Consider the following 13,803-nt stretch of genomic DNA (forward strand, 5'->3'; position numbering starts at 1 on the left):
AACCTTATCATATTGCGATAAAACCATATTTTCCCATTTTAGGTATATGTTGACTATTGCCACAGGCAAAAATCAATACATGCACTGATTACCGGTAAAATTTAGTTGCTGTGGTCTTATCATGTAACTTATGAGGGACCTCAGCAGCAGTATACATGTAATAAAAAATATGTTCGCGGGGATGTAATTTAGCGGTTACCGCCAAAAAAGGACTTTTCGTGGTGGTTTTAAGTTCGCGGTAGCACCATGTACTCTTATTGCCATAGAAAAATGTTCGCGGTGGTTTTAAGTTCGCGGTGAAGTTGCCACCGCGAACACCGCGAAAGTTTCTGCATTTACACAGTACTGGATACCACTCCTGCTAGCCCTACAATACTGCAGTTGATCGTTAGGGGCGCTGTTGCTCACCCACCAGTCATCATCATCATCATCATGGCGGCAGTAAACGTGAGTTTTGCTTGCACAAATCAGAATTCGGTTAAAATACAGCTAATGCGCCCTTTTCTGAAATTTCTAACATTGTCTCCGACGAGGATATATCAGATAGAAGGTAGCTAATGCAAAGGTTACTTATATTTGGCCTTGAATTCTTTAGTATATCGCAAAATTTGTGCCCCCCTCCCCACTATCTTGACACTTGTGCAAGTTGTGGGTACGCTTGTGAGCTCGAAATTTTTAGACAGAGGCTATTGACAGGCTAACCTGTTATCAAGGAGCTTTCATCAGTTATTGACAGGCTTAGTCAAGAAGATTTTTTCCTGAATTTTCGTTTTGAGTGGAATTTTGTCCCTTCCAGCAGGACTTCAAGACTAATGTAGACAACGCCTGCAGGGCAGGAGAGGAGTTCTCCAAGGTTTTCTACGAGACTTTCGACAAGAGAAGACATGTGAGTTGCAAGACGACCCCAATCTTCAAGTCGAAACAGAAGTGTCAACATAAAAAAGTTACTCGTCATTAGTAAAATGGTGCTATAGAAAATCCCCAGCAAATTATGGTATTCTAACGGAATAGAAAAATTCTTACAGTCTGTTAGAATCTGAAAAACATAATGTCGTGTGTCAATTGCAATCTAGAATCTGAAAAACTTAATGTCATGTGTCAAATCTAGAATCTGAAAAGTATAATGTCATGTGTTACTTTACTTCTATAAGTTTTCCACTTTAGGTTATAACTTTTGCAGGTTTTGAACAAGCTGTACCTGGACACAGCTAACCTGGTGTGGAATGGTAACGTTGTGAAGGGACCACAGGAGATCACAAAGTTTCATGATAACTTACCTCACAGTGAACACAAACTCTTCACACTGGACTGTCAACCCCTGCCAGGTAGGTACTAAATCTCTACCTAGTGTAGCCTGGAGTAATGTGGGCTATAATGTTACCCCCCCCCTTCCACTAGGCTGGTGCTCTCTCTGAGAACTAAAATTTTGTAAGATTTAAAATTATCATCAAATTTTCTGATCTAAAAAGGACCTAGGATGGTGCTCTCTTAGAGGCGTAAAATTTAAGATTGCTCAACGGATTGCCAGATCTAAAACCTAGGATGGTGCTCTTTTCAAGACCTAAATTTAAATTTAAGATTGCTCAACGGATTGCCAGATCTATAAAGCACCTAGGATGGCACTCTCTCAGAGGTCTAAAATTTAAGATTGCTCAACGGATTGCCTGATCTAGAAAGAACCTAGGACGGCGCTCTCTCTGAGAGTCAGACTTAAACTAAAGTTTAAAAGATTGCTCGAAGAATTGTAATTTGTATAGAAAAAACAAACATTTTGTGCCTTTGTTTGTTTTGTTGTCTTTTCAGTCCCACTTTTACATTTTCTTTGTAATTTTGTACACTAGTATTGTTGCCAGGTAACCCTGCTCTTAGAAATCATAGTTGGACTCAAAGCTATCAAAGAGCCTTGACAATTTGAAATTATAAATGTTACAATCTTTACCAATCTTTCCCCACAGATGAAGCCACCCAAGGGCAGGCCACAGTACTGGTCACCACCAGCGGAACGGTCAAGTTTGAGGGCAACAACACCATGAAATTTACACAGAACTTTACACTGACCAATCAGGGCAATGTGTGGAAAGTAGCCAGTGACTGTTTCAGGTGCCAGGAGGAATGAACACATGTCTGACATTATCAGATGACTGTGTGAGGGCTGAAATGGTTGTTTTCAACAACTGTGGGACTTATAACAGAACCATGGGCCATATTAGTGTTGAAAGCACAGGACATCGGAGCAATATGAACAAACCGGACTAGTCCTGTGAAGGAGAGGATATTCATGAAGTGGTTTGACAACTGTCCATCAAGATCTCACCGATACATTAAATTTCATACATTCATAAAAAGGGAGATAGTTCATTTATTTCTCCATTTCCAATATTGGGAACTTTTCATACAAGTTACATTCCTTATATTAGGATTGCATGTCGAACCGTCGTGACTGAAGACAACACAAATTATGTTCATTGAGCTGGAAAGTATGAGAGGGAAATATCACCTGTACATCATGCTATTTTTTTGTTTATGACTGGCAGCACACTGATGTTGGTGATGGTTATCACTGTATATCAAAGATTATTCTTGAAAAATAAACCTTAAGTTTTAATTTCTGCAAAATCATTACCAGATAAGTTGTCCAGTAGCTGCTGTATGTTGCAGAACTCTTTAATATGTTCAAGAACTGACTGCAGCCTTAACTCTTGTCACTATCTAGTGTCACCAGCAAAAGAGCATTGGCTGAAGCTTCAGCTCACAATCTTATCAAGTCATGCAAGAAGCAAGAAAAAGAACTTTCATACACAATACTCTTATTTTTGAGAAGGAATAAAAATGACAATTTGCTTGTTATCTGATTTAATTGCAGTCTAGTGTTGTTACAGAGGCTGAAATTCATTGACATGGTCTCATAACTTCAAATCAACCTTTAGATCAAAGCAAAAAATGGTACATATACAATTGTACATGTACATCGATATGTCACGTAGTAGTACCAAAAAATGTACTAATTAACATCCTCACTACAGCTTGACTCAATAACCAACCAAAAGTTGGTACTAAAGACGACTTCAATAGGAAGATGTTAAACTTAACCTTTACAATGTGTTATAGAAATCTAAGGCAATATTGGCATGTTGATATTCTGTTAAAGGTAGTTATGACAAAATCTTGAGGTCACAGATAACACTGCTATAGGTTTTTGTGACGCTCTGAACCCACCCTTGCAGTGAAGAAGATATAATTGAGATTTAAGTCATCTTTAAAAAACCATCATGCATTCATAAGGCACTTCTTGCAACATTCTGTTCTGTTTGTTACTAAGAAAGACCAGAAATGCCCCCAAGTTTTCTTATATGCTATGGACACATGAATTCAATATGGCTGAACAAGATACTAGCACAATTGATATCCCAGTCAGGACCAGGGACGCTGATAACTTTGTTTTTAAATGCGCAACAGTCGTATTTCACAACACAGAAGTATACATATAGTACAATCAGGAATAAGGCACTAATGAAAATTTTTGTGTCATGCTGTGCAATAGCAAAAAATCAAAACCACTTTTCACTGTATTCCTGAGTTTTTCAGTAAGAAATACAGCTAGTTATAATTCTCAAACATACAATGTACATGCATTCACTAGTAATCTGACAATGCTTTTAGCTAATAAATTGGATGCATAAAATATAATATAGGACTATTAACAGCAGCATTTGTACCAGGTACAACAATCACGTGTCACAGATCTATCACTGCAACATTCATTATTAATACTTGCATCGTATTAACAAGAAGTGTTTGTCATCACTTCTTTGACCAGTAAACTATCTGGTCAGCATTTATCAACTTACTAGTAGTCTGAGATATGCATGAGCCTAGTTTTGTTCCACTTGTTGCATGATAGTTCTGCTTGAATATCAAAGTTAAAAATGGTAGCAAAAACTGTAGAAAACTGCTTACCAAAAATACAGCATTTACAATTTATACCAGTAAATCCAGTTGGCAAAGAAGGCTGCAAAATTTCTAAACATTGCTCACTTTTGATCTTATCGGCCTTTTCATGATCAGTGGATGTCTTTATGTAATACTGCGCAATACTCAACAACAGGTTGAACGGTGAGAATCAGACTAGGGTCTCATACAGCAGTTCTTGTTAGCAAATTTCCCATCATCACTGTACAGTGTCTCCATTCAGAAGACTTGTTCTCTCATCAGAGGTTCCAGGCACAGTGCTTGATGATTGCTGCAAGGATAGACAATATAAATCATGACATCACAAGTATGACAGTAGACATATTGCCATAATTATCTCTTCTTCAACCAACCCATCAGGAGAAACATCTGCATTATTTCAAAGAGGATGCCAAGGAGAGTTCTGTCAACCATGAGTTGAAAACAGCTTATTATGTTTTCAAAGGTAAACATTCTGTTTTCGCTGCCTGCATTCTTTTTCTTTCTTCCGTCGTCCGCCAATAAAAAAATTTAACATGATGTAGTGTATGTACAAGTAGCTCAGTCTGTAGTGTAACTGTCTATGATGCTGAAGGACGAAGGTTCGTATCCCACCTCGGAAGTATTTATTTTCTTTTTCAGACATACAAAACGGCGATTTTCAAAATGAAATTTCTGAAAATTTTACCTATCTGCTCTGAAAAGTGGAGCCCATACAAAGCTACAAATGACAGTTTTTCAGTATGAATGATGATCTACTACTAAGTATCTCTTGAGTTTTGTAAATAAATTTTCCAAACTTACCCTCTTCCTATACTTCACAAAGAGGATGATGAACATGATCAACAGCACACATCCCACTGCTATCATCCCATACTCCACTCCATACATCAGTTTGATGTTGTTTGTAACTTGGGACTTGAACTTGTCAGCATTGACTGGGTCTATAAACGTACTCTGTAAAACAACAAAATGTGTAAACAACTAAATCAGCAACATTCGCTAGCAAATGTTTACCTTTATGTGATCTAGCCTAACAAACTACTGCTGTGTTCATCCTCACACAAACACATTCATACTTATGGTGACCAGCCCCCCAGCTCTGACCTACCACCTGCTACATTATGATATTTTCCACCATAGGGTGCTACAACTCTAGTAACCATGGTCATATTTATCTGGTCCAAGTCGTTGACCGTATTTGTTTGCAATGGAAGGGGAAGAAGAGGAAAAAACATGATGGTAAACAAAATAGATATAGTTTTCACAGACTTGATTTGGCAAAGATGTACCTGGCTTCTATATGTATATATGTTTGTAAAATATTTACTACATGTAGTCCCAAAAATATTGTGTCAACAAGGCCAAATATGTGTCATATCTCTACAGTTTTTACATGCTGATAGGTACATTTGCGTATGGTTTTTCATAAAAGAAATTATGAAGAATTATGAAGACAGAATAACCAACCTCGTTGAGCCAGAGTATTGGGTAGAACATCTCCCTTACATTACCAGTTTGCCTGAAAGTGGAATGAAAAGGCTTTAATTAGAATGATATTGTTGCTTGTTAAGGTCATAAATACTTTAGTTGCACTTGCATGTCAACAAATTGCAAAATAATAGTGGGGAATATACAAAATGTACACTCATTTTACTAGTGACATACATTGATATTATACATATTCATATCATACCCGGGCCATATCTATGTTTCATACCGGCGTTCTGACCGGCCCGTACTTAACAGTACAGCTAGGAGCTCCATATTTAAATTGAATTGATTGGAACTTGCTTGTGTGCGCCGTTGTCGAAAATCCGACGAACTGTTCAACTGATTGCCCAGTTCTTCTGTTCTAAGTTGTGCATTGTCCTTTGCTCTTTTTTGCGATAAACTTGAGTTTGCTCGTGTTGGCATGATATAGCTAAAAACACAGGATATTCTGTCCCAGCCCTCCCGTGGATCGGATCACCCTTCGGACTTGGGGTGATCCTACTCGAGGGAGGGCCACATTTCGTGCGATACGGAATACCTCGTGTTGTATTCCATATAGACATGTATACAATGTATATGTATGTATTATATGTGTTATAATGTTGCCTCTTACACTCATGCATTAAATGCTTTGTTGTGATTCTAAATATTCAGTTTTAAAAACGATGCAATTAATTTGGTTACAACAAGCATTAATAGGTGCAGTTTAACTTTAACAAGTTCAACATTAACAGAGAATTAGAGAATTAATTTTTATTTTGCATTGTTCAATGCAGCAGCAGAAAGAGTTAGTAAGCTAAGCTTGTGTCCTTTTTCCAGCATTTTTAGTTTGATGAGACAAGACTTACAGAATGTGTTCTACTTTCCTGACGTATATATTTATTTGGAGGCGCTTGGCAACATTCATAGGAAACCCTGTCAACTGAAAATAAAAACACAAGTGGTGTATCACATGCCTTCTGTCATGTCTAACATGCTGGATAGTGGAACCTGGACATTTCTAGGGAAACTTAAATTTGGTCTGACTATTTACTGAAATACACCAAAATGCACATAAAGAAGGGTGAAATCTACCACAATATGGTATGCTTGATGGATGAGTGAACATTGCAGATTACTATATTTTGGTATAAAATCATGTACATGCAATATATAATACATGTATGTAGAAGGTTAAAAAATAGCTTTTTAACCTCCTTGGTACATGTACATGTACATGTACATTTTGTATATATGGCCCTGAGAACAGAAAATACTGGATGATTCTAGCCCATTGCCATGTTTCTTAATATCATTTACTGAGTACAATGTTTGTTGAAAGGGTTTTGAGCAAAAAGTGTAAATGACCAACCCAATCTACAATGTAGGTATAATGACTGTTTGCATAATCCCTAACCCAAACTCATCAATTGAAAGCATACTGTTTTTCGGTAGATTTCAATCTTCTTATTATAATAAGTTGTATTCCAGTAACATTTAGTCAGATTGCTTGAATCTATTTATGTACATGTATCTGTAGACATGTACATGTATATTCAATCATTACCATGCAAGTATGATAAACAGATTCATACACACATTTACAGGTTGGACTCCTCCAGGTTCCACCTACCAGCATGCTGGCTGTGATGTCACAATGTAAACACTCTGTACTACCACTTACTGTATGTGATCTATTTTCTTCACAAAGATGTTGGCCTGGAGTCTCTTTCCCGCAGCCAACAAAATTCCTGAGAGCTACATGTATGGATTGCGTGGAATTGGGAATCAAAAACAAAGAAATGTACAGAAATTATGTCAGCAAACAATCAATACATTTTTGTATCAGCAATATGATATCAATTGGCACATCAACTTTAATACTGTATTACTGCTGAGCTAGTTGACAGGTGCTGGAATTTCAGAGTAATACCATTACGTATTCAACGTGGAAATGCATAAATCATTGCTCATAGTTTTCTTCATTTCACAAGCCCTTGGTTGCAAATGAAAGTCCTCTATCGAGGGATCAAAGAAATTTGGAGTACAAAGAAAGTAAAACAGTGCCACCTACCGGTTCCACTTCAAAGTACACTTTGTGTTGCTCGGGGTCTGGGTGCATACCTATGATGGAATCTACCAAACTTTGGTCTCCCAAGTAGAAGTGTGGGGAAGACATGATCACAGGAGCACCTGGAATTCAGTACAGGAATTCAGTTATGATAAAACATGACTTTTGGTCAAAACAATCCAAACACAGCCTATGTAGATATCAAAGTGGCCTTATCATTATAATTAGAACAAATCAAATTTCATGGCTAGCGTCTGATACATCATATTCAAGTCCTGCAATAGAACTATGACATTTGAAGGTGTCCTATTGACTATGGATATTGCTTGAATTGAAACCTACAGGCAAAAGCTAGATTTCGAATCATCAAACATCCAGTCATATCATAATAAACATTGTTGCCCTTGAAATATACAATCATTATTATTTCTGGACCCAGTGTTCTTGGCAGGCCTTTTCAGCCTATCAGGCCCCTATGCTGTGCGCTGTGATTTTGGCCCCTATGCTGTATTTCAACAAATGAAGAGGACTAGTAACAAAGGATTGTTTTGTAACAAAGGTAAAAAATGGCTCAATCTCACTAAGTTTGGCTTTCATAATGCAGAGGTGTTCCTGATGGTTTTAAATTCAAAAATTTTCAGGGGGAGGATTCCTCCAAACCAATCACATTGCTTACATCTGCATCACTTATCGAGTGACTTTGTGACACTGTGAAAAAATCCTGGTGAGAACACTGTGGACCTGCAAGCTGTCTGTAAACATACATTATGTATGTCAGCACAAAGTTTTTGGTGGTCCTTTAAATGATTTTTCCCATTGAAACAATTATGAAGAATTCTATAGAATAGTGACCACCTGTTCACATAGACCAGGTTTTCTTGGTCTCTGGGATGGCCTTCTCGGGCAGTGTCTGTTCCTTACACACAATTGTATTGCATACTTGATTATTCCAAGTATCAGTCATGTACATTGTAATTCACAATCTTTGAACATACTGAGAATTAAGTTTGAAACAAGTGAAAGAACTTGACCTTGTTTACATATACTGATGTTGAGTAGCCCTGAAGGTAGACAGGCCTGGTTCTGACAGTAACATTTGTTGGCAGGGTTGATGTCACCACTTTGGAACAGCCTCTCCGGTGCCTCGTACCTGTATGTGGGGATCCCTCGAACAGAACTCTCTCTGATAAACTCTCCTTCAACTGACCTGTACAAATTTAACATTTGGACTTAGACAGATCCTGATCCTTTGCACATTGTACAACATGTAAGCTGATGTAACCATAAGTAAGTGTGCACAATTTTCCCCACTCTAGTTTTGAAGTACATCCTGGCTTTCTTCTGTGTTGTTGAAAAGTAACAGAATTGAGAAATATAAAGAAGGCACAGAGAGTGCAAAAGCATATTTTACAACATTGGGTATGACTATCACAAAATGTTCGATATGCTGAATAGTAATGTCCTTTATCAATTTCAACCTACCTGCAAATGTCAGTGGAAAACAAAGTGGCTTTCTCATCTTTAGTTATGAAGGGTGGAAAGAAATTTCCATCTATGTCAAACCAAAAGAAAAACATAACAAAGTTAGTATCTAAAACTCTGAAATCATAGAATGCACCGTGGATGAAGGTTAGACCTAAGGAAGCTTAAAAGGTACCAATTTTTTTTACATTTGCATCAAAATACAAAGAAAAGGTCAGATTTTGCCCTCTCAAACTAGATTGACACAATATTTGATATCATTGTTTAATATATGGTGGATGTGATAAATATTAAAAAAAGTATTTTGTCCCAGGGAAAACAGAAATACAACGTTATCATGGAAGCTCATCTGCGTTGGTAGTAATCATGATAGTACATGTACAATGCTAAACTTCCTTTCAACACAAAGGACACATGGATAAAATTTTCAACAACCACTGTCATCTTCTTCAGGATCAATACTAATGAACATCCGTTAAGGGCACTCCAGCCATATCCGAACGGAGACGGTGTGCGTTATAAACTTCCTGGCACGTTTAACCAATTGCTGACGTCACGTATCCACAAGATCACGAGTTGATCAGATCACATGTCCGTAACTCTCGCGAATTTACGTTCTGAAGTGATTGGAATCCATCCTGAAGAAAAATTTGATCCGTGTGTAATTTTGGTTGGAAGGGAGGTTAGCATTGCACTAGAAATACATCGTGGTACTTAAATACCTGTCTATGAAACACCTGTACCTGACCTACAGTTTTAGCCTCCAGCACAAAGTACTTTATTATCAAAGGTAAGTCTTAGGTTCTTACCTGTTCCATTGATCATGTTACAGTAGGGGTCACCATCACCCCAGTAGTTCAGAGCTCTGTATCAGCAAAAAGGTACAAAAGCAAATCAGGTACTAGTCAGATCCACAATCATGACACACACTAGAATAGTCTCAATGCTAATCCACCACAACTTCACTTTTAATTTATATACATTGTATCTAAACAATATGTATTAACTTATCAGAAGAAAATGTATTGTTTGCAATTTCTTATCTTTGGTTAAAATGAAATAGATATTGGTAGTATAGATTTGTGTCTTTAAACATCACTTCATGTGATGATTATCATTTCATGTTACACAAACATTTCAAAGTGCAGCAATAGTTGAGTATTAACACAATAAACACAGTTTCACCAACAAATAATGTTAAAATAGATCATTACAGTGACTCCTTGTCAGTCCATAGCCTGCGAAATCAATTCATCAGTAAGATTTGTAAAAAATATTTACTTTTGTCCGTCCCATGTGTCAATAACATTGACCTTAGTAACATCCCCGTCCCCCGTGTAAACTGAGTAGACTCCGTCTGTTCCATTGATTTTGCGCTGAAACAAAACAGCAGTGAAAAAAACAACTTTAACACTCATTCTGTGAGTTGCTCTTTGTTGTGTTGGATGGAAAACAGTTTGATTTGCAACAATGAGACACACTTTTGTTGTAAGATGGCACAGTTTGTAACAGCCTCTAACCTTTTTTTAATAAATAAGACGTCCTGTCGGTACAGCATTTGGCCAAGACAACAGAGATCCTGCGTTCGTGTCCATTGACATGCCATCAATGTTGTGCCCTTGGGAAAGGCACTTTATTACAGCACTTTCCTCACTCTGACAAGGGATAAAAATGGGTACCTGACTTCAGCTGGGGAGATAAAAGGCGGTGGAAGGAGAGGGATGGGCTCCGCCTTCCAGCACCTTACCCTAGACACAGTGGATAACAACCCACTGCCCCTATGGCCTTGAAATGGCTACCTTTACTTTTGATCAGTCATTACTATAGGGGTGGGTGCTGGTACGGAAAATTTAGGTCCAGGTATGGTCGAGGTCCAGATGATCAGGTCCAGGTCCGGACCTGAACCTGGACCTCTACTTTTTCTGGACCGGTCCAACAAGAAAAAAAACGGTTTGTACCGGTACACCCCTAGTCATTAAACTAATCTACAAGAAATGACATCTGACATACTCACCCCCATGAACAGCCCAAACTCCGTGGATGGGAGCAGACCAGGCGCGAGCTTGGCGACATCCACGAGGAGAGAGTCGTTGTATCCCCACACCAGTCCTCCCACAGTCAGCTTCATAAACAGTGTCTCCTGGGCCAGCCGCTCTATAACTGACACCAGGTCTTTTACTATGTCTCTCTCATTCTCAATCAGTTCTGCTATGGTCTGTAAGGAGAAACAGAAGAAGACAATTATAGCTCTATATCATATTCTAAGTCAATATTTCCAGCTTCATACACAAAGTATATCAATCAATCAAGCAAGCAAGCAATCATTCAATCAATTAATTGACTGTCCAAAGACTTCTACCATAATAGCTGTAAAATTTATTGAGAGTTTGACTGCAGGTACTATACCCACTGAACTAAATGTGTAGCTTAGGATAAAGGAAATACAATTTTCGCAATGGGTACCTGATAGAGTTCTCCACCAGATGGAGGGATCTATGCCTAATGATAGGCCTAAGTAAAGCAAATACTATATATAGACTTTGCAAGTAAGCTGAATGTTAAGTCCTGATTCATATTTCTTTATCAGATGCAGTAAGGCTGATCTGTATATATAGCTAGAACTATCTGTCAAGTATGTGGAAAGTTCTATGTGCTCACCATGAGTGGAATGTTTAAGGAGGTGAAAGTGTCATTCTCTGGTCCAACTGACATGTTCCTGAGGAAAGTGAAAGTCCTTGGCTGCAGATACGACACAGTTCCATTGTCGTGAAACGTGATGTTTGTCTTGACTACTCTCTCCCTGGGAATTAGATAGAAAGAAAAACTATTACTACACTGTGTTCGAAAATGCTCTCAAACATTCAATTGGCAATGGAAGTACAGATATTGATGAACAAAACTGAGTCACGTGAAGAATGAATTGCCTCTTGGGACATTACCACCAGAAGAGATACCTTAACGTTCCTACACACAGGAAGTTTATAATATAATATTTTTTAGCCTCTTACGAGTAAGTGTAGGGTCCTTTCTGTCTGACGGCAGGCTTCGCCCCCTGTAGCACCTCCTCGGGGTTGAGTAAGTCCCACACCCAGAACTGCATGAAGATTGGCACGGGGATGTTGCTCCATTGGTCGTACAGGTACGAACCCTGCTTAATAACCCCATTCTGTTAGGACACAGAGGAAACAAGCTTGTAACAGGAAACTGGCAAATACTGACATCACACATTACTGAGAAATTGGTCTTTAATACCGGGATTGGGATGTTTTGGCTGAATTTGGTTGTTACAAACTTGAACCAACACCCTGGTCAACTCAGCCAGGGTTAGGGTTAGGGGGGACCAAGTTGCCTGACCAGCCTGTAGCCTAGTAACGTTAACCATACCATTGGCAGCTCGCCTCTATCTGTACCTAATCTCCAAGCAGATTTATGGGTGAAATAAGATAGTATCAAAGCTGGCCAAGGAGTCTGTATAGCCGGCCAAAGGGAGTCAGCAGTCCCGTTCACCGGTAAATCTGCCTGGAGACTATCTGTATCATGCTGGAAGCGTAGATAGCTTGCCCAGATCATTACTGCACGCCATGGAATTTTTTCCACAATTGGATTAAGTTATAGCGCTCCCGAAGGGGTAATACTAATAACTTGAAAGGCCAGCCAAAAAGGCAGGCTACCAGGAACAGACCCATACTTTATAAGTAGACTGGGCTGGGTAAAACACCATATACTAGTATTGACAAGTGGAGAATGGTGAGGAGTGGGTCTCATTACCAATGGGCCACGTTAAACGTTACTAGTTAAGCCTTAAGGGTCGAGGTATCCGACACCTGTCTTTCCTCATGTGCCTCACTGGTTCTTCCAGTATCCATGTGCACTGATCTATTTCATTATGGCTGAAAAATTGCGAATGCCAAGGTCGTGAAAAACTTGTGAGATTGCGTGGTGAATGGGCAGTGTGTTGGGTTAAGGCAAAAGAGGTCCCGAGTTTGAAACCTGCCATGTCACCGATCTTGTGTCCTTGGGAAAGGCACTTTACACAACTTTTCTCAATTCACTCGGGTGAAAAATGAATACAGTAACCAGCTTTGTCTAGGGCCGTCCTCGGACAGGACGTTTAATGGAGGTCGCATGTACGGGGAGAACCACACCCCATGCACGTAAAAGAACCCACGGCACTTATCAGAAAGAGTATTCATCCTTCCCGATGTGAGTGGATTAAAAACTTACAGTCTTGTGTACGTCTTACGTACCGTGCTTGGTACCCTCAGCTTACTTTTAAGCAAGTAATAACAAAGAAGAAGAACATGCTAAAATATTCTTTGGGGGAAAATGTTCACATACCATAAGGTGTCAAAGTACTTGCATGAATCTTAAGTAGGATTCCAAATAATTTTTTTATGGCGCAGTTTGATACTGAGTTAGCCTGTAACTTGATAGCAAATATATGTGATAAATCAAAAATCAAATCAATAAAACAATACGGGTGAATCCGCCACAAAAGCAGCCTTACCTTTTTGATCTGATCGTGCAATACACTGTCGAACAGAAAGATCGCCCCTATCCCCATCCCTAGTAGCAGAACACCACACACCCCTGTCACCCCCACACCCACCCTCAGTGTACACCGCATAGTTTCAGCTAACAAAATGTCGAGAAACGTGTCCTTTTCTGGCTACATGCTCCCATGGGTGCAGCCACTATCAGGTTAAACACATGACTAGAGTGTTAAATAAGGCCGGAAAGGTAAACAATAGGGGTGAACGTCCGTAAGGTGTGTACTACAGGTGAACTTTGGTAACTTCTCGCGCGATGGTGCGCATGATGCTAATATG

At 38.9% G+C, this 13,803-nt stretch overlaps 2 protein-coding genes across 4 annotated transcripts; one reads left to right on the forward strand and one right to left on the reverse strand.

Annotated features, from left to right (window-relative positions):
* Positions 1-346: 346 nt before the first annotated feature.
* On the forward strand, positions 347-2,847 carry LOC118419983 (NTF2-related export protein 2-like). Of its 2 annotated transcripts, none has more exons than XM_035826689.1 (4): positions 347-447; positions 800-886; positions 1,181-1,325; positions 1,956-2,847. In XM_035826689.1, exons 1-4 carry the CDS (start codon positions 433-435, stop codon positions 2,114-2,116), a joined length of 408 nt encoding a protein of 135 aa, XP_035682582.1. In that variant the 5' UTR covers positions 347-432; the 3' UTR covers positions 2,117-2,847. The 2 variants fall into 2 exon arrangements, with proteins under 2 accessions (XP_035682582.1, XP_035682580.1); XM_035826687.1 differs by having other exon boundaries at positions 349-447; positions 797-886.
* A 604-nt stretch (positions 2,848-3,451) lies between these two features.
* LOC118419955 (lysosome membrane protein 2-like) lies at positions 3,452-13,801 on the reverse strand. Of its 2 annotated transcripts, none has more exons than XM_035826650.1 (13): positions 13,482-13,801; positions 11,983-12,140; positions 11,633-11,774; positions 10,989-11,189; positions 10,256-10,350; positions 9,784-9,839; positions 8,975-9,044; positions 8,524-8,699; positions 7,496-7,614; positions 6,291-6,364; positions 5,419-5,470; positions 4,753-4,905; positions 3,452-4,240 (listed from the first exon to the last, which is right to left on the reverse strand). In XM_035826650.1, the coding sequence occupies exons 1-13, from the start codon at positions 13,599-13,601 to the stop codon at positions 4,169-4,171; spliced, it is 1,488 nt and encodes a 495-aa protein (XP_035682543.1). In that variant the 5' UTR covers positions 13,602-13,801; the 3' UTR covers positions 3,452-4,168. The 2 variants fall into 2 exon arrangements, with proteins under 2 accessions (XP_035682543.1, XP_035682542.1); XM_035826649.1 differs by lacking the exon at positions 6,291-6,364 and adding an exon at positions 7,106-7,179 and having other exon boundaries at positions 13,482-13,800.
* Positions 13,802-13,803: the final 2 nt, after the last annotated feature.

The sequence above is a fragment of the Branchiostoma floridae genome, chromosome 7 (genome assembly GCF_000003815.2).
Source record: "Branchiostoma floridae strain S238N-H82 chromosome 7, Bfl_VNyyK, whole genome shotgun sequence".
NCBI lineage: Eukaryota > Metazoa > Chordata > Leptocardii > Amphioxiformes > Branchiostomatidae > Branchiostoma > Branchiostoma floridae.

What these genes read in the sequence shown, in the direction of transcription:
- LOC118419955 (XM_035826650.1), bottom strand. Translation starts at nt 13,601, where the DNA reads ATGCGGTGTACACTGAGGGTGGGTGTGGGGGTGACAGGGGTGTGTGGT. An exon ending in TGCACGATCAGATCAAAAAG is followed by an intron (nt 12,141 to 13,481) that starts GTAAGGCTGCTT and finishes GTGTCCTAACAG; the next exon opens with AATGGGGTTATTAAGCAGGG. An exon ending in GACACATGGGACGGACAAAA is followed by an intron (nt 9,840 to 10,255) that starts GTAAATATTTTT and finishes TTGCTGATACAG; the next exon opens with AGCTCTGAACTACTGGGGTG.
- LOC118419983 (XM_035826687.1), top strand. An exon ending in CTTTCGACAAGAGAAGACAT is followed by an intron (nt 887 to 1,180) that starts GTGAGTTGCAAG and finishes TAACTTTTGCAG; the next exon opens with GTTTTGAACAAGCTGTACCT. An exon ending in GGACTGTCAACCCCTGCCAG is followed by an intron (nt 1,326 to 1,955) that starts GTAGGTACTAAA and finishes CTTTCCCCACAG; the next exon opens with ATGAAGCCACCCAAGGGCAG.